The sequence below is a fragment of the Euleptes europaea genome, chromosome 20 (assembly GCF_029931775.1).
Source record: "Euleptes europaea isolate rEulEur1 chromosome 20, rEulEur1.hap1, whole genome shotgun sequence".
Classification (NCBI taxonomy): domain Eukaryota; kingdom Metazoa; phylum Chordata; class Lepidosauria; order Squamata; family Sphaerodactylidae; genus Euleptes; species Euleptes europaea.
The window spans coordinates 19,691,764-19,710,689 of record NC_079331.1 but is presented as its reverse complement, the minus strand read 5'-3'; the positions used below and the strand labels follow the sequence as shown (position 1 = coordinate 19,710,689).

At 50.9% G+C, this 18,926-nt stretch overlaps 1 protein-coding gene across 1 annotated transcript in view; it reads right to left on the bottom strand.

The window, feature by feature from the left end:
• RGMA (repulsive guidance molecule BMP co-receptor a) overlaps positions 1-18,679 on the bottom strand; it is a 38,595-nt gene extending 19,916 nt beyond the window's left edge. Inside the window, exons 1-2 of the mRNA XM_056865694.1 lie at positions 18,666-18,679; positions 10,786-10,898 (exon numbers count right to left, since the gene is read on the bottom strand). Coding sequence (XP_056721672.1) covers positions 10,786-10,898; positions 18,666-18,679 — 127 coding nt within the window. The remainder of the gene's footprint in view (positions 1-10,785; positions 10,899-18,665) is intronic.
• Positions 18,680-18,926: the final 247 nt, after the last annotated feature.

The following is an 18,926-nucleotide window of genomic DNA, read 5'->3' as shown; positions in this document are numbered from 1 at the left end:
AAGAGTCAGCGTGGTGTAGTGGTTAAGAGCAATGGTTTGGAACGGTGGACTCTGATCTGGAGAACCGAGTTTGATTCCCCACTCCTCCACATGAGCAACGGAGGCTAATCTGGTGAACCGGGTTTGATTCTCCCCTCTTCCACATGAGCAGGGGACGAAGGAAGAATCAGACCGGCTTACAATCGCCTTCCCTTCCCCTCCCACAACAGACACCCTGTGAGGGAGGTGGAGTTGAGAGAGCTCTAAGAGAGCTGTGACTAGCCCAAGGTCACCCAACTGGCTTCATGTGTAGGAGTAGGGAAACCAACCCAGTCCTTCAGATTAGTGTCCACCGCTCATGTGGAGGAGTGGGGAATCAATCCTGGTTCTCCAGATCGGAGTCCACTGCTCCAAACCACCGCTCTTAACCACTACACCACGCTGGCTCTCTAAGTGTTTTGAGATTTGTTCTGAAGGACTAACATAGCAGCCTATGATCTATGGTTAATAATGAACACCCTAGGTCTCACCTGCTGCCCTGCCTAGTCATGATATACCCAAAACGGATTCCTTTCCCCTAGTCATTGTGCTGCCTCACTGGCAAATGGGGATCACTCAAGCCAACAGCCGCCTCTTTAAGAGCTCAGGAGGTATCTGGAACAACCTCTAAACCTCCTCTCTAAATTTCAGCTTAGCAGTGGAGCTTTTCCAGGGAAGACACAATAGCCATTTATCAATTTATCTGATAAAACCACTACTGACAGGCCAGTTCTTATCTGGGATTAACCACACACCCTGGACGGATTGAAGAGCTGCTCCCAACTGCATGGCCGAGGGGAAATGCCAGTGGCAAATCACGGCAGTGTGTGGCTGCTGTGAAAAAAGGAAAATTCCATTCTGGCCATAATTAGATGAGGAACAGAGAATAAAACTGCTGCTATCATACTGCCCTTGTACATATACACTGATGGGATCTGTGCTGGCAGCGACAGACCAAGAAAGGGATCTTGGGGTGGTAGTGGATAGCTCAGTGAAGATGTCAACCCAGTGTGCAGCTGTTGTGAAAAAGGCAAATTCCATGCTGGTCATAATTAGACGAGGAATAGAGAATAAAACTGCTGCTATCATACTGCCCTTGTACAAATCCATGGTGAGACCACACTTGGAATACTGTGTACAGTTCTGGTCACCACACCTAAAAATGGATATTACAGAGCTTGAGAAGGTGCAGAAAAGAGCAACCAAAATGATTAAGGGACTAGAGCAACTGTCCTAAGGGGAGCGGTTAGGACGCTTAGGGCTGTTTAGCTTGGAAAGAAGGCGGCTGAGGGGAGACATGATAGAGGTCTATAAAATTATGCATGGTGTGGAGAGAGGGGACAGGGAGAAGCTTTTCTCCCTCTCTCAGACTACATGAACGTAGGGTCATCTGATGAAGCTGGAGGGTGAGAGATTCAAAACAGACAAAGGAAGTATTTCTTCACACAACGCATAGCTAAACTGTGGAACTCCCTGCCCCAGGATGTGGCGATGACTGCCAACTTGGAAGACTTTAAGAGGGGAGTGGACATGTTCATGCAGGAGAGGGGTATTCATGGCTAATAGTAAAAATGGATACTGGTCATGATACACACTTATTTTTTCCAGGACCAGAGGAGCATGTCTATTATGTTAGGTGCTTTGAAACACAGGCAGGATGGTGCTGCTGCAGTTGTCTTGTTTGTGGGCTTCCTAGAGGCCCCTGTGTGAACAGACTGCTGGACTTGATGGGCCTTGTTATGATCCAGCATGGCCTTTCTTATGTTCTTAAGGCCAAACAGAGAGACCGCCTGATCTGTGCGGGCCCCTAAAAGGAACATGGGCCCACAGTAATTGCCTGTTTCTTCTGTGAAATGAAGCTGGGGGTGGGTGGGTGATGCCCTCCCCAATCCTGAAGAAGAGTTGTTTTTAATATGCCGACTTTCTCTACCAATTAAGGAAGAATCAAAGTGGCTTACAATCACCTTCCCCTCCCCTCCCCACAACAGACACCCTGTGAGGTAGGTGGGGCTGAGAGAGCTGTGACTAGCCCAAGGTCACCCAGCTGGCTTCATGTGGAGGAGTGGGGAAACAAACCCCTTTCACCAGATTAACCTCCGTCGCTCATCTGGAGGTGTGGGGAATCGAACCCGGTTCTCCAGATCAGAGTCCACCACTTTAAACCACTGCTCTTAACCACTACACCACGCTGGCTCCCAGAGTTCGTTTTTGTATGCTCATTTTCACTACCTTTTTAAGGAGAATCAATTCGGCTTACGAGAGAAGGAATGGCGATCTCAGAGTATATCCCAGCCAGAAGGTGTGAGGTAGAAGAAGAAGAGTTGGTTTTTATATGCCGACTTTCTCTACCACTTAAGGAAGAATCAAACCGGCTTACATTCACCTTCCCTTCCCCTCCCCACAACAGACACCCTGTGAGGCAGGTCGGGTTGAGAGAGCTCTAAGAGAACTGTGACTAGCCCAAGGTTACCCAGCTGGCTTCATGAGGGGGAGTGGGGAATCAAACCTTGTTCTCCATATTAGCGTCCACCACTCATGTGGAGGAGGGGCCGTGGCTCAGTGGTAGAGCATCTGCTTGGCCTGCAGAAAGTCCCGGGTTCAATCCCTGGCATCTCCAGTTAAAGGAACTAGGCAGGTAGGTGATGAGACAGACCCCTGCCTGAGATCCTGGAGAGCCACTGCCAGTCAGAGGAGACCATACTGTGTTTGATGGATCAAGGGTCTGATTCAGTATAAGGCAGCTTCATGTGTACAATCAAACCCAGTTTGGGGAATCAAACCCAGTTCTCCAGATCAGAGTCTACCACATTTAGGGACCTGAGAAGATCAGATTTAAGACCTTGCCCCTCCATTTCTGTCTTCTCCAAAGGGAAAGAGAAGACACATCCAGGATTCTATGCAGTGCTACTGTTATTCCTACATTTATTTACTTCAGGGTACCCCGCCTCGCTCCCCAAGCGGCCCTCAAAGAGGCTGACATCATTTTCCTCTCCTCCATTTTATCCTCACAAGAACCCAGCGAGGTCAGTTAGGCTTATTAATGCATTTATTTATTTGATCAATCTGATAACCCGCTCTACCCCAGTGAGCTGGGCTCAGAGCAGTTCACACAAACTACAAAGATACATTAAAATGATAAAACCACATAGAACTATACATTAAAACAGCCCTAAGCAGATTAAAATAAATTTCAGTTCCAGTTCCTGATGGCACATAGGTAGGGTTGGCAGGTCTCTCTTTGCCACCAGCAGGAGGTTTGTGGGGCAGAGCCTCAGGAGGGGGTGGGTGCGGAGGGGAAGGGAAGGACTTCAGTGCCATAGAGTCCAATTGCCAAAGCGGCCGTTTTCTCCAGGCGAACTGAACTCTATCAGCTGGAGATCAGTTGTAATAGCAGATCTCCAGCTAGTACCTGGAGGTTGGCAACACTACACATAGGGCTGCAATACAAAGGCCACAGTAAGGCCTGCAGGTAGTTGTTTGGCAGGGAGGCCAACATTTATGGCACAAACCGTAGTTGGCCTCAACCACAGGCCTGGTGGAACAGTTCTGTTTTACAGGCCCTGTGGAATTCCATAAGGTCCGGCAGGGCCCTGGACTCATCAGAAAGACCGTTCCACCAGGGCAGAAAGACCATTCCACCTGGCCGAGGCCAGCCGGATACTTCTCTGGCCAGGGACCACCAGTAAGTAGGTATTAGATCAGGGGTCCTCAAACTTTTTAAACAGGGGGCCGGTTCACTGTCCCTCAAACACTGTTGGGGGCCGGACTATAGTTGGAAAAAAATATGAACAAATTCCCCACGTGTGCGGGGGAGGAGGTGGCGGCCGAGGGGGCTCTCCGGAAAAGCATCCTTCTCGCAAGCCCGGACCTTCCCCCTGTAGTGGTTAAGAGTGGCGTTTTGGAGCGGGGACTCTGATCTGGAGAATGGGTTTGATTCCCCACTCCTCCACGTGAGAAGCGGAGGCTAATCTGGTGAACCGGGTTGGTTTCCCCACCTCTACACACGAAGCCAGCTGGCTGACCTTGGGCAAGTTACAGCTCTGTTAGAGCTCTCTCAGCCCCACCTGCCTCACAGGGCGTCTGTTGTGGGAAAGTATGGGAAGGGGATTGTAAGGCAATTTGAGTCTCCATTTAGTGGTACAGAACGTCAGCATGTAAAAACCAAGGCCATTTATGCACTGGAGGTTTTGCCTTGGATTTGCCGCTCTCCAGATGCACATTTTCCCCATCTGAATTCTCCAAACTCTGCCCGGGGGTGGGGGAGCTTACTTTTGAGTTCTGAGAATTCAGATGGGGAAAATGTGCATCTGGAGAGCGGCAAATCCAAGGCAAAACCTCCTGTGCATAAATGGCCACAAGTCTTTTTCTTCTTCTCCCTGGAGATATGCCCCCCCAAGGGGCCCCTACAATTACCTCCAGGCCACAAGAATACCCCCGGGAGGAGAGAGAGCCCCGAGCTGTGAGAACGCTGCCCGACTGCGGCCAAAACAGGAACGCCAGGGCCATGTTGGGCTGCATCGTGGAGGGCCCGAAGGACCAGGCGCAGCTGCATGGAGCTCGAGGAGGCCAGGCCCAGCCAGGCAACAAAGCTAGGCAATAAGAGAAGTCTCCCGGTGGGGCGTGCTGCGGAAGAGAAGGGGGCAACTGGGCCCAGGAAAGGGGGTTTTGGGCCGGGGAGGGTGAGAGGGGGAAGGGGGCGACCGGGTGGCACGCGAAGCAGCAAGACGCCTCGTGCGCCCAGGAAAGGGGGTTTTGGGTTGGGGAGGCTGGGAGGGAGAGGGGGAAGGGGGCGACTGGGCGGCACGCGAGGCAGCAAGATGCCTCCTGCGCCCAGGAAAGGGGTTTTTGGGCCGGGGAGGGTGGGAGGAAGAGGGCGAAGGGGGCGACTGGGCGGCGCACAAGGCGTCTTGCCGCCTCGCGCCGCCCAGTCGCCCCCTTCGCCCTTTTCCTCCCACCAGGAAAGGGGGTTTTGGGCTGGAGAGGGAGCAGGGAAGGGGGCGACTGGGGCGGGAGGGAGGCTTCCGGCTGGGCGCATGCGGCCAGGAAGCCCAGAAAAGCTCTGGGGAGGGGGGCAAGGGGGGACTGGCTTTCTCGGTCCCCGGGCCGGACAAAAGCCCTCCGGGGGCCGGATCCGGCCCTCGGGCCGTAGTTTGAGGACCCCTGTATTAGATGATCTTAGCCTTCTCTGGGGAACTTACCAGGAGAGGCAGTCCCGCAGATGCAAGGGTCCCAGACCGTGTACGGCTTTAAAGGTCATTAAAAAAAAAAGGTAAAGGTCCTCTGTGCAAGCACCGGGTCATTCCTGACCCATGGGGTGGCGTCACATCCTGACGTTTACTAGGCAGACTTTGTTTGCAGGGTGGTTTTCAAGTGCCTTCCCCAGTTATCTTCCCTTTACCCCCAGCAAGCTGGGTACTCATTTTACCGACCTCGGAAGGATGGAAGGCTGAGTCAACCTTGAGCTGGCTACCTGAAACCAACTTCGGTCGGGATCGAACTCAGGTCCTACGTAGAGCAAGTTGCAGTAATCTAATCCGAAGGTGACCATCGCATGGATCCCCGTGGCTAAGCTTAGAGTGTGGGACTGCTTCCAGGTCACCCAGCACGTTTCCATGGCAGAGTGGGGAATTCGAACCCGGGTCTCCTAGACCCTCTAACCACACACGACAGTTGGAATGCTAGAGAATTCTCCCCAACTTGGCAAAACTCGTTCAGTAGAGTTTCACTCATCCGGAGACACACAGCATACCAAAGAGACTCTCCAGTGGCACGGGAGATAGATTTGGTGGACAGGGGGAATTGCCTGATGGGATCTAATTGAAAAATCTGTCGATCAGTCTGATCTTGACAACAGCCAGCCAGGGACGGCTTTTCTTAGGGGTGAAATTTCCTTTCCCTAGACTTAACAGCCACCGGCTATCCATCAACCAGGGGGACCTGGCTTCACACCCTTGCGCTCTGCTAGCCGAGTGATCATGGGCCATTCTCCATCTCTCAACCTCACCTCTTTCATAAGGTGGGTGTGAGGATAAAATGGGGGGCGGGGATAACATATATAAATTAGTCTACTCATGTATGTACTATAACATTGAAAGACCTTAGAAAGCCCTTGCTTCCACAAGCAAGAGGTTCTGGAAAAACCAGATAAGGCCTGTAGAAAGGGGGGAATTAGTTTGTGGAAACCTCTTGGGCCACGGAGAGATCTAATCATTAACCTTCAAACAGCCGATTGATTTATTTATTGCATTTTTTTATGCTGCCCTTTTTTCCTGGGAGTTTGATGCAGGGTTCACCATTCTTCCCTTCTCCATTTTCTCTCCTTGGCAACTCTATGAGGCAGGTTAGGTTGAGAGAGAAGGACTTCCCCGAAGTCACACAGTTAGCTTTATGGACTATTGTGGGAACTTGATTGGGTCTCCTCAATCTCGGCAGCACCCTAACCATTACGCCACACTGACTTTCAAGACCATGAGAGACGATGACGATAACTACATTTATAACATACTTTTCTGCTTGGAGCATTGAGTGACAGTATGAACATCACACCACAAAATCAAAACCCCAGAATATTTCAAAAGTTAAACAAATTCCACAGTTATTATTTACATGACACTCCCATGGCATCTCAGATGTATTAAGCCTGCTAAGAAAAGACAGCACATGAAGCTGCCTTAAACTGAATCAGACCATCAAGGTCCATCAAAGTCAATATTGTCTACTCAGACCGGTAGCAGCTCCAGGGTCTCAGGCAGAGGTCTTTCACATCACCTACTCGCCTTTAACTGGAGATGCCGGGGATTGAACCTGGGACCTTCTGCATGCCAGGCAAAGGCTCTACCACTGAGTCACAGCCCCTTCCCAGTGCTGGAAGGGGTGAAATTAAAGTCCCGCTGAATTCAATGAGCCTGGTCTCTAAGGAAACATGCCCCAGACCCCAGGTGTAAAACTATAACGCAACCCAAGGCATATTTCCTCGGAAGCACCTTTGACTGAATTTGCACATGGAAGCGCCGAAGCGTCTTCAGGCTTGTTTCGTTTGAGAAAAGATGAGGGAATGACTGGAAATTTAAAATATCTGTACAATTTGGAGAGAAATTAACCTGACGCTCTCACTCGGATAATCCTAGGAGTCGTCCAATTGATGGTAAATTCAGAGCAGGGAAAATGAAGTGTGTCTCCATAGAAGGTTGAATTATCTGAAATTTGCTGTTGCTAGACAATATGTTGCCCACTAGACTAGGTGGCTTTAAAAAAAATCAACCGCTTTTATGGAGAATAGGTCTACCAATAGCTATCAGCTGCAGAACCTCTGTCTTCAATGGAGCCCACATGTACAGAGGCAGTATACCTCTAAATACCAGCGGCTGGGGACAAAGGTAAATATACAACTTTATACCTGGCTTGTGAACCTCAAGAAGCATTTACCCAGTCCGTAGCGGAAATGGGATTCTGGGACTCGGTCTGATCCCGCAAAGCTCCATAAGCCAAGGAGACATAAGCCAAGGAGACATCGCTGAAGACTTTGCAAATGCATTTAGAGGCGATGCACAAAACAGTCAGAAGAATTCTATATTTGTCAGGCATGGCCTGAGAAAAGGATGTTGTGGTTTCTCCAGGTGCTGGCCAAGGCCAGCTCTAGCCCTGCAAACAACGTGTTTTGACTGGACTCTGTGTGAATGCCGGTAGAATCCTACCTCCCTGACAGCTCCTGGGAGGGGGGTTGCCATGGCATCCAGATCTACCCTGATTTGCCCTATGCTCTTTCATATACGCCCTGTACCGTGCTTATAGGTTTCATTAGTGTCCGTTTGACTCTTAGCTTCTGTTAACCTGTGGATTTTCCAATAAATCAACTCTCTTTTGGACTACTTGTCTACGGATGTCTGTTTATGGGATTATCATGGGACTAGAGCTGACAATATCACACTTCCTGCCCCTTGAGATAAGGGGGTTGGGGAAATCTCAAGGTACAGGGGCAACTTAAATTCTCAGCACCTGTGACTCGTTTCATGCAAGTGGAAAGCTGGATAGGACCCCCATTTTAAGCCCTCCAAGCTCGGTTATTGCACACCAGTTGCTGCAGAGGAGAAGGACTCCAAACACATGCGTGCACAACCCAAGATCAAGTTCTTCCTGACACGGTGAGCAAGTGTGCTTCGTATAACACGGAATGCAGCAACATATTGCATTGGATTGGGCCTTCCTAGTAAAGCCGAGTTTAGAAGAAGAGGAGTTGGTTTCTATAGTAGACTTTCTCTACCACTTAAGGAAGAATCAAACCGGCTTACAATAGCCTTCCTTTCCCCTCCCCACAACAGGCACCCTGTGAGGTAGGTGGGGCTGAGAGAGAACTGTGACTAGCCCAGGGTCACACAGCAGGCTTCATGTGCAGGACTGGGGAAACAAATCCAGTTCACCAGATTAGCGTCCCCCGCTCATGTGGAGGAGTGGGGAATCAAACCCGGTTCTCCAGATCAGAGTCCACCGCTCCAAACCACCGCTCTTAACCACTTCACCACACAGGCTCCAACAGGTCACAGGGGTTTTTATGCCTGCTCTAAAAAGCAAGCCAAAAAAAATGGTGAAAACTTGCTTGAGGTGGGGGAGACAGGATGCGTGCACATGAGACCCCAGCAACCATGAAATAATTTCATCCTCCCCCTCCCTTTAGATAAAGAGAATTATCTCATTGGTGCAATCATGTCAGGCTTTGCAAAGATAAAAGGTGTTTGTTTTTTTAAAAAAATGAAAAATAAAAAGCCCCCCCCCCAGAACACACCATATTAGGAGATTTAACTTCTAGCGCATTAATCATTTCTTCTATTTTTCCTCCTTCTGCCTCCAATGAAGGAAGGGGGGGGTGAAGCAGAGGTAAAGAAACTGGAGAGTTTTGGAAGGAACAACTCTCCCTGTGTGAAGTTACCCTCCCCTCCCCCAACAAAAACAAGTCCTGGGAGCTCAAAGGAATTTGCTAGCAAGAATCGGCCAGAAACATTGTGAAAAGCGATGGGGGGGGGGGGGAATTCATTGGAAACAGATGGCGGTTTCAGCTGTGATTCTGAAAATTCTCCCCCCCCCCACCATAAAAACAAATCTTGGGCTTGAAGCGGGGTGTGGGGGAGACGGAAAACTGGGGCGGGGGACGCAAAAGTCAGCAAACAGCAAAAGATCACTTTGTTGCAGAAGGGTTAAGAGAGATTGAGGAGAGCTGTTTTGGAGAAGGGGGAGCAAAATGTAGGTGTTTTCAGAAAATCCCACACACCCTTTTTTGCATTGAAATGGGTGACCAGAAAAAAAAGAACATCTGCAACCTCTTTTGCTGCTCAGGTTTCAAACCGAAGGACGGAGAGGCGGCGGTGGGAAAAGGCAGGTGACGGCCGGAGAGAGACATCTGTCTTCTCCAAGGAGAAGAAGAGTTGGTTTTGATATGCCGACTTTCTCTACCACTTAAGGGAGACTCAAACCGGCTTACAATCACCTTCCCGTCCCCTCCCCACAACAGACACCCTGTGAGGAACGCGGGGCTGAGAGAGCCCTAAAAGAGCAGTGACTAGCCCAAGATCACCCAGAAGGCTTCATGTGTAGGAGCGGGGAAACAAATCCAGTTCACCAGATGAGAATCGGCCACTCATGTGGAGGAGTGGGGAATCAAACCCGGTTCTTCAGATCAGTGTCTGCCGCTCCAAACCACCGCTCTTAACCACTACACCACACTGGCTCCAAATGTGTGTGACAAGCTTTCTTCCTTTCCACCTCCCCCCAAAATATGGAGTTGGACCTGGTTTATTATGGTCCAGATGTGGCACAGCTAGGCAATATCTACCTGCTGCAAGAACCTCTCCCCCAAAGTAAAACCAGAGTCCGGCGGCACCTTACAGACCAACACCATTCATTCCAGCCAAGTCTTTAAACGGCACTGCTAGACTCTTGGTTTGCTGCTAGCCTAACACATCTGGAATTGTCTTCCCAGAAAAGGAGCGGGCACACCTGGATCCCTCCCTCCCCCCCTTTTCCAAAGTTGACAAGCCTAACCGAAGCGGCGGAAAGGGCAGGGAGCTTCCCCCCACCCCACTGCTGAAAAATATCTCGAAAGGAAAATAAACCAGACATTTTCATCGGGCGAGAATAAACGTGGCTCTCACCCCCTTCTCTGTGGCTACCCAACGTTCCGGGTCACTGCTCACCTTCACACACACACCCCGCGGCAAGCAGATCCCACTGGACCTGGGCCCCAAAACCCCACAGATTGGTCAGCAACATGTTTTCTGTGCCACCAATGGGTGAATTTCTGGGAGGTGGGAGTTCCATAAACAAGGGGCTACCATGGAAAAGACCCTCCCTTGGGTCTTTTCTGCCATGAACCCCCCGTTTCTTTTCCACGGTGGAAAAGACCCAAGGGAGGGTCGTTTCCACAGTGGCCCCTTGTTTGTGGAACTCCCGTCCCCCCGAAATTCACCCTGCATCCTTGCATCTGGAGTGGGATCTGTTGGCCCGGATTCTTCAGCTCAGGAGCCAAAGGCATCTGAGCGCAGCTGACAACTGAGCGGGGAAGAGAAATGTGCCAAAAGAGGTGGGATCGGGGCATAAGATTCAGGCTTGGGAGGGTGAGTGCCACATGTGGGGCCAGGAGGAACAGACAGGCCCACAGGCTGGGGGTGGGGGGGAAAGGAACCGAGAGAGCTGCTCCCCGAAAGAGGTCCCAATGGAAGAAAGCAACAGCTGATCACAACCACGTTTGTCACAAGCCAAGGGAAGCGGGTGTCTTACCTGTCGGGAAGATGCAGAGAGAGAGAAAGAGGGTTTGGATCAGGAGGGCATCCGCTCTTGCCCCTTTCCCCATACCCATCCATCCAGCTTCGCCTCTAACCACTAGCCTCTCCCTAGACGTTGTTTTCGAAGACACAGAGGGAGAGAGAAAGAAAGAGAGAAGGAGAAAAAAAAATCAGAGGAAAGAGAGGGCTGGAAATTAGTCGCAAGGGAGAGGAGGCGCGGAAGGCAAAAGTGATATGAAACAAAACCAGGATCGACCAGAGGCAGACAGGAAAGAGGAGGAATCCAGCTGCAGGGAAGCCCGGACGGGGCTCTTCTGAAGGCACACACCGAATTCCACCCGCCTCCTCTCTCTAGAAAACAGCCTCAGCCATCAATCAACTCCTGGTTCCTTCCAATGCCTGTAGGCCTGCTCCTGCCTGGGCCATTCAGGAGCCGGGAGCCGCCTGCGTAGTCCAGGCCCAGCTCTGGTTACAGGAACGTCAAAAGGGGTTGGGGCAAAAGAAAGGAGGAGTCGGTTGCAGCTGGATTCCAGACGCTGGAGCTGCAGAGAAGTGGCAGGAGGAAGCAGGGGGAGGTTGCAGCCGGGAAGGCTGGGGTCGGCAACTGGGGGGCCCTGGGGCCAAAGCTGGCCTGGCCCATGCGCAGGGGCTTGAGAGGTGGCCGTCCCCCGGGCCACGACCCTGGGCCCTTTTGGAAAAGACACTTCCTCCGGTTAAACTGGGTGCTGGAGTGAACCTCCCGCAAGAACGGCGCTGCCTGATCCAACCGAGGGGCCAGCGTTCTGTTCCCATGAGCAAAGTATAATGGTGACTGGGATCCCTCAGGTTGGCCAAGGTATACTGTTCCTGGACATGGAGGCTCCACATAGCTATCAATCTGCTTTGGGAATACATGAAGCTGCCTTCTACTGAATCAGACTCCTGGTCCATCCAAATCAGTATTGTCTACTCAGATAGCAGCAGCTCTCCAGGGTCTCAGGCAGAGGTCTTTCACATCGCCTATCTGCCTAGTCCCTTTAACTGGAGATGCTGCCAAGGATTGAACCTGGGACCTTCTGCATGCCAAGCAGATGCTCTACCACTGAGCCACAGCCCCTCCCCTAAATATAGGAAATCTACGAGTCTGTGCTTTCATGGCTGTAAGTGAGGCAGGCTGGCCCTGAAAAGATAAGTGGGCTGGGACACCAAAGGAAGGGTCTTTTCCACAGTGGCCCCTTGTTTGTGGAACTCCCCCCCCCCGAAATTCACTCTGCATCAAGTTTGTGGAGCTTTGTTATGTTAATGTCTGTTGATTTGCTCCCCCTCTAAATCGTTTGAATTAGGCTTGCCAAGCTCCAGGTAGTAGCTGGAGATCTCCTGCTATTACAACTGATCTCCAGCTGGCAGAGATCAGTTCCCCTGGAGAAAATGGACGCTTTAGCAATTGGACTCTATGGCATTGAAGTCCCTCCCCTCTCCAAACCCCGCCCTCCTCAGGCTCCACCCCCAAAATATTCAAGTATTTCCCAGCCCGGAGCTGGCAACCCTAGTTTGAATATTAATAGCATCCAACAGAAAACTTTCACTTATGTCAACTATTTCAGGGGGCAGCGTGAGTGTAGTGGTTAGTGTCTCAGACGAGGCAGATCCCAATTCGAATCCTCACTCACAGAGTTCCCCGGTGCCCAAGAATGAGTCCTTCTCTCTCGGGGCCAAATCAGATAAGCTTTCTGAGTTCCGCGTTCAGAATTCCCAGCAATTTTTAAACTTGATTTTCAGGCACATGTGTGTGTCTCTCTGTGTGTGACCCTTTTGGATCAGGCTGTTTTCAGAAAGCCTCCTCCATTTGCCACAGGGGAAACTTAAATCCCCCTTTCCCATGGCCCCAATCTGAGCTGGACCCCACACTCCTGAATTTATTATTTTTAAATCCCTGGGAGCATCTGGAGAAGCGGGTTCAATTCCCCACTCCTCAGCATGAAGCCTGCTGGGTGACCTTGGGCCAGTCACAGTTCTCTCTGAACTCTCTCAGCCCACACGGAGGCAGGCAATGGCAAACCACCACCGAATGTCTCTTGCCTTGGAAACCCTTCGGGGTCTCCATAAGTTGGCTGTGAATTGACGGCATTTTCCACCATCAAAACAGGAAAAGTGAAGATAGTTTCAGGTGGGTAGCTGCATTTGTCTGCAGTAGAAGAGCTAGATTTGAACCCAGTAGCACCTTAGAGTCCAACACAATTTCCAGGGTATAGGCTTTCGAGAGTCAAAGCTCCCTTCGTCAGATCCCGAGAAATGCGAAGCCTTCTTATGTGCTGTAAGACAATTAACTCCATGTTTGTGGTGAGCCATTGATAGACCTGAACTGACAAACTCTGTACTCCTCCTAAAATTCAGAATTGCAACCAGGAATTTCCTCCTGGCTTGGAAGAAGTTGCACAATGCCTCTGATCTCACAGCCCTGGGTGCAAAACCAACAATGGCTAACTCCTGGCGCATGGAGTGGATGGGGCATTAGTATTTGAAAAAGAAGAAGAGTTGGTTTTTATATGCCCAACTTTCTCTACCACTTAAGGGAGAATCAAACCGGCTTACAATAACCTTCCCTTCCCCTCCCCACAACTGACACTCGTGAGGTGGGTGGGGCTGAGAGAGCTCTGAGAGAGCTGTGACTAGCCCAAGGTCACTGAGCTGGTTTCATGTGGAGGAGTGGGGAAACAAATCCAGTTCTCCAGATCAGAGTCCACCGCTCCAAACCACTGCTCTTAGCCACTACACCACACTGGCTCTCAAGTGAAGCTTAGCAATTAAACTTAGGTTGAATTGTCTAGCAGCAAATTGTGATTTGCCATGAACTCTGCTTGAAGAAGAAGAAAAAGAGTTGGTTTTTATATGCCAACTTTCTCTACCACTTAAGAGAGAATCAAATCAGCTTACAATCACCTTCCCTTCCTCTACCCACAACATACACCTTGTGAGGCAGGTGGGGCTGAGAGATCTGTGACTAGCCCAAGGGCTGGCTTCATGTGGAGGAGCGAGGAAACAAATCCAGTTCTCCAGATTAGTGTCTGCCGCTCAGGTGGAGAAGTGGGGAATCAAACCCGGTTCTCCAGATCAGAGTCCACCTCTCTTAACCACTACACCATGCTTGGGTCCCAGATTTGCATTTTATAGGTGCTAATTTTTAAAAGTTCTGCTTTCCTGTGCTGGAACAGAGGAGAAAGCGGGTGACCAAATAGGGTTGCCAACTCTGGCTCTGGAAATTCCTGGAAATTCAGAGGTGGCCCCTGGAGAGGGTGGCGTTTGGGGGCAGGCAGGAGCTCAGCAGGAATGTGACGTCATTCTAGGACTTCTTTTGCCTAGACTCTATGGGATACCATAAAGTCCCCCTTCCAAAGCTGCCATTTCCTTCAGGGGAACTCATCTCTGTAGTCTAGGTCTCAACTATAATTCTGGGGAAATTCCAGGCCCCACCTTAAGGTTGGTAACTCTACTGAAAAGGAACCCAGAGACATCACAACTCAGACAGACGCCAACCTGGAAGGAGCCAGGTTACAGCTGGAACTCCTGGCTCCCAAAACCAAAGGCCTTGGTCAATGCTGTCCCTAGCAACGGCCCTAAATTCCTCAGTGGGGGCCTGCCCCACCCGTCAAAAGGATCATGGCTGTTTGAGAAAACCCCTTACAATGCCGCCTAGACATTCGGGGCTGAACAAAGCCTCCGTTGTAAACACGGTTTGGCAGATGGCGTTTCTCTCTCCCCTCCTGTGGGAGACACATCGCAAAAACGAGGTATGGACGCCACACATCACAGGCCGCGTTCGAAACCATTCATCAGAGGGCTGGCTGGGATTCTTCCCTCTGTGTATTTTGTTCTCTGCAGGGAACCCCAGCTCCTTCCATCTTCCCTTCCAGCCAGCTCTGAGCCTCATCCCCCCAATTAAACACATTTCACATCTCTGCTGTTCGCTAATAAAACCATCAGCAGTTGGGTCCCAAGGTGGATTTGAAGACAAGGAAGAAAGGCTGGGCAGTTTTTGATGCCTACAAAAAATTAAGAGTAACCCCTCGTTTTATAACATCAAAAATATCTATGCAACAAGGGGGGAACATTTTGGTTTTATTTTTCAGAGTGGCTAGTCTGTTCCTTTTTTTGAAAATGGCTAGAGCTCTCCCGCAAACAATTTTGATCTTCTCCAAATGCACAACTCACCATTCCATGCGAATAGGACATGCATGTATTTTCCAGCTGCAGGTATGTGCAAGTGCACACTTGCTCCAAGCCTGGGTTTTCGATACCGTGTACTGAACCAGGAAAATACGCACATTGCCTGATTTGTGCAAAATGGCAGTTGTGCATCTCAGGAGGATCGGGGGTGGGGGTGGGGTAGCGTGCCTTCCCCTGGCGCATGGTTGGATCGCCTAATCGTATCGACTGAACAGCCTAATCAGAATTCCTTTCCAAACTTTATACACTGGCTGGTTATTTGTTTTCTGAAACTATATATATCTATACCTGTCTGTCTAGCATGGTGTAGTGGTTAAGAGTGGTAGTTTGGAGCGGTGGACTCTAATCTGGAGAACCAGGTTTGATTCCCCGCTCCTCCACATGAGTGGCGGAGGCTAATCTGGTGAACTGGGTTGGCTTCCCCACTCCTACACATGAAGCCAACTTGGTGACCTTAGGCTAGTCACAGCTCTCTTCAAGCTCTCTCAGTCCCACCTACTGTCTGTTGTGGGGAGGGGAAGGGAAGGTGATTGTAAACTGGTTTGATTATTCCTTAAGTGGTAGATAAAGTCAGCATATAAAAACCAACTCTTCTTCTTCTATATGAAATCAGAATGAATTTAGTTGATTGGTTCCCATCTGTTCAAATGCCACCCCTCATTAAGGAAATTAAAAACATTACAAATTTTTGTGCTGCATCCCCCCCCCCAAGATTAAACACACCTTGGAGTTCATTGAATCCCAGCAGATGGCGCTGTTTCCCCTAGTCTATGGGTGGGGGGAGGGAGAGACCCGGGCAGCCGATACATGCAACTGTGCGCTGCCTCCTTAAGCCACATGACATAACAGCCCCTTTGCAAGCTTCCCATTAAAAGCTCAATTTAGGGAAATTGATTCCACCTCGGAGCAATTGGACTGCAATTACTTCAACAGGCAGCAATCAAGAATCACATCTAAACAACACCGAGCTTTCGTCTCCTTCTGGCCGAGAACCACAAACAAGCACATCTGTCTGGCAAACACAACACAGCAGCATGGCTCGTTTTAAGGGAAGAAGGAAGAAGTGGCTTGCAAGAAAAAAACAGAACGAGGCACCCTTACACGTTCAGATTAAAATGTCACCGAGGTAATGGCAGAGAGGCTAAGATAGTTTAAAATAGAGCCTCCATGTACAGGGGAAATCTAACTTGAAGAAGAAGAAGAGTTGGTTTTTATATGCCGACTTTCTCTACCACTTACGGGAGACTCCAACCGGTGTACAATCACCTTCCCTTCCCCTCAACAGACACCCTGTGAGGTGGGTGGGGCTGAGAGAGCGTGACTGGCCCAAGGTCACCCAGCTGGCTTCATGTGGAGGAGTGGGGAAACCAACCCAGTTCACCAGGTTAGCCTCCGCCGCTCATGTGGAGGAGTGGGGAATCAAACCGTTCTCCAGATCAGAGTTTACCACTCCAAACCACCGCTCTTAACCACTACACCATGCTGGCTCTCACTTGCTCCCCAGAAGATATCAATCTGATTGCTGGTTTGGACGGTCTTTTATTTATTTAATTTATACCCCACCTTTGTGCCTGATGGGGACCCAAAGCAGCTTACTTCATTCTCCTCTCCTCCATTTTATGCTCACTGCAACAACCCTGTGAGGTTGGATAGGCTGAGAGTGTGTGGCTGGCCCCAGGCCACCCAGAAAGGTTCCATGGCAGAGTGGGGATTTGAACCCGGGTCTCCCAGATCCTAGCTCAACACTCTAACCACTACGTCACACTGTCCCCTTCCCAGCAACCATGATCACATGATAATATTTTGCTCCAAGGCCAGGATGACAATTTCAGAGATTAAGATACAGGAGCAGTCCAAGTTGTTTCCCTAAGTCAATTGGCAACCCTATTAATTTCCTGCAAAGGATAAAACACTTTTTTTTTTCCAGCTAAAAGTTGTCTAGAAAAAATGGTCTTCTGCCATTTGGGGGATTGGCTAGTAACCTAACACAATTTTTAATTTTACACAACTTAAAAAAAAATCCCTCAAATTCATTGATCCTGTGTTCTTTAAAAAAAAATTATTATTGAAACTGGGCTGGATTTTACAAATCTGTGCAGTGTAAGATGCCATGGTGTTAGGTATGTATACTGTAAGGATGGGTAGAGAATCTTTGGCGCTTAGCTCCACCCTCTTTCTGTAGCCACACCCCTAAATTCCGTGGCCACGCCCCTTCTTTAAAGGCACGCCCCTCTGTCATTTAAGCTCACACCCCCCTGAACAATTTCAGCTGCAGAATTGAGGAGACGGGCTTCCTTCCAAATAGGGCAGGGGGCTCCCGCAGGGCCCTGAGCCTCAGTACCTCTTCTTTTGGCAGCGAACCCCTAGCTGCCCTTTCCCTGGAGCCCATTGGGAAAACAGAAGGGGGGAAAATGCAGTCTGAAAATGTAAAGAGCATATTGCAGCGCTCCCCCAATATAGTAGTGTTTGTGTATGGGGGTGTTGAGGACCCCCCCCCACACACACACACCTAATCACACCCTACCGGGTTTTGTTTCCCAAGCCCCGTGGAATGAATGGGGTTTGCATGTGTAGAAGTGTATTTAGGGTGGAAGGGGGGTGGCGTGTATGGTGTGGGAGATCCTGCACCCCCGATTTAAGAAATAATTTCGAGGGCGAAAGAGCACCGGGGGTGGGTGGGTGGGGGGATCTGCAAAAAAATAAAGTCAACCCCCGTCGATCCCCCTCCCCTCTGAAAGGGGGGCCTCCGCTTTATTCTTCGGCCTGTTGGCTGCACCGCCAAACTCGCTGGCGGGGGGTGGAGAAAAGGAGACCCAGGAAAAGATTTAAAAAAGGGGGGGGGGGAGAGACCATCACGCGTGCTAAAGGTTGCGATCCCGCGTCTTCAGGCGCGAGATCCCCTGACCCGCGAGCAAGCACGCCGAGGACTACCGCCTGCAGGGCCCGATCCGACGAGCGTTTTACTCAGAAGTAGACCCCCCTGCCAATGAGTTCAGTAGGGCCACTCGCCCCGCTAACGGCGCTTTGAGAGCAGCAGCCTTCGATGCCGACCTTGGGGGCGTCTACTGCGAAGCCCGGCGCTGACTCCCGAGTAAACGTGCGCACAGCGGGTCGCGGCGGCTCTTCCTCGGCAGGGAGGCAGCCGAGGCGCCGTCAGCTGGTGCGCGCCTACTCGGGAGTAAGCCCGGCGGAGCCCCTGGGACTTACTTCCGAGTAAACATGCCCCAAAAAACCCCGAAGGGGGGGTTTGGACCCGCCCAAGGCAATCCGCGCGTGGGCAAAGTTGGCTCGCATGGGTTTACTCGGAAGTAAGGCCATCATGTGCCGGGGGGTTGACACCCAAGGAAGCGAGTGTCAAATTGCCGCGGGTGGTTAGGTAGAGCCGCCGGCGGGCAAAGCGGCCCGGAGAGACTCAACAGGTTCTCCGTGTAAACGGGATTAGGGAGGTGGAGGTGGAGGTGGAGGGAATCCGCACTGGGGGGAGAGAGCAGGTGTCCGGGGGGGGGGGGGCGCAGGAAAGGAAAAGCGCAATTCCGCAAGGGCTAACCAGCATGCAGGGATTTTTTTTTTGAGGGGGGGGGAATAATGCAATTATAAAAGTTGCAGAGTAAGATGACCCCCCCCCCCAATCATTATTGCAAACTGAAGAAGATTCCCCCCAGGGGGGCTTACCTGAGCGGCTGCATGAGCGTTTGCGCGGGGCGGGGGGGGGGGAGAAGATAGCGGGAGGCGGATGCAAGCGCTCCCTGGATCGGGAAAATAAAGGGGGGGGGTCTTTTGCAACCGTCCGCGATGGAGCTCCCCCCTTCAGCCTGCCAAGCCTCCGACGCCCCCTCCCCCTTTCAGAGCCGCTGCAGAAAGCAAATTGCGGGTTGCATCTTTGGCCGTGCGGGCAGCATCTCCCGCTAAACGGAGGGGGGCTGCGCGGGGGGG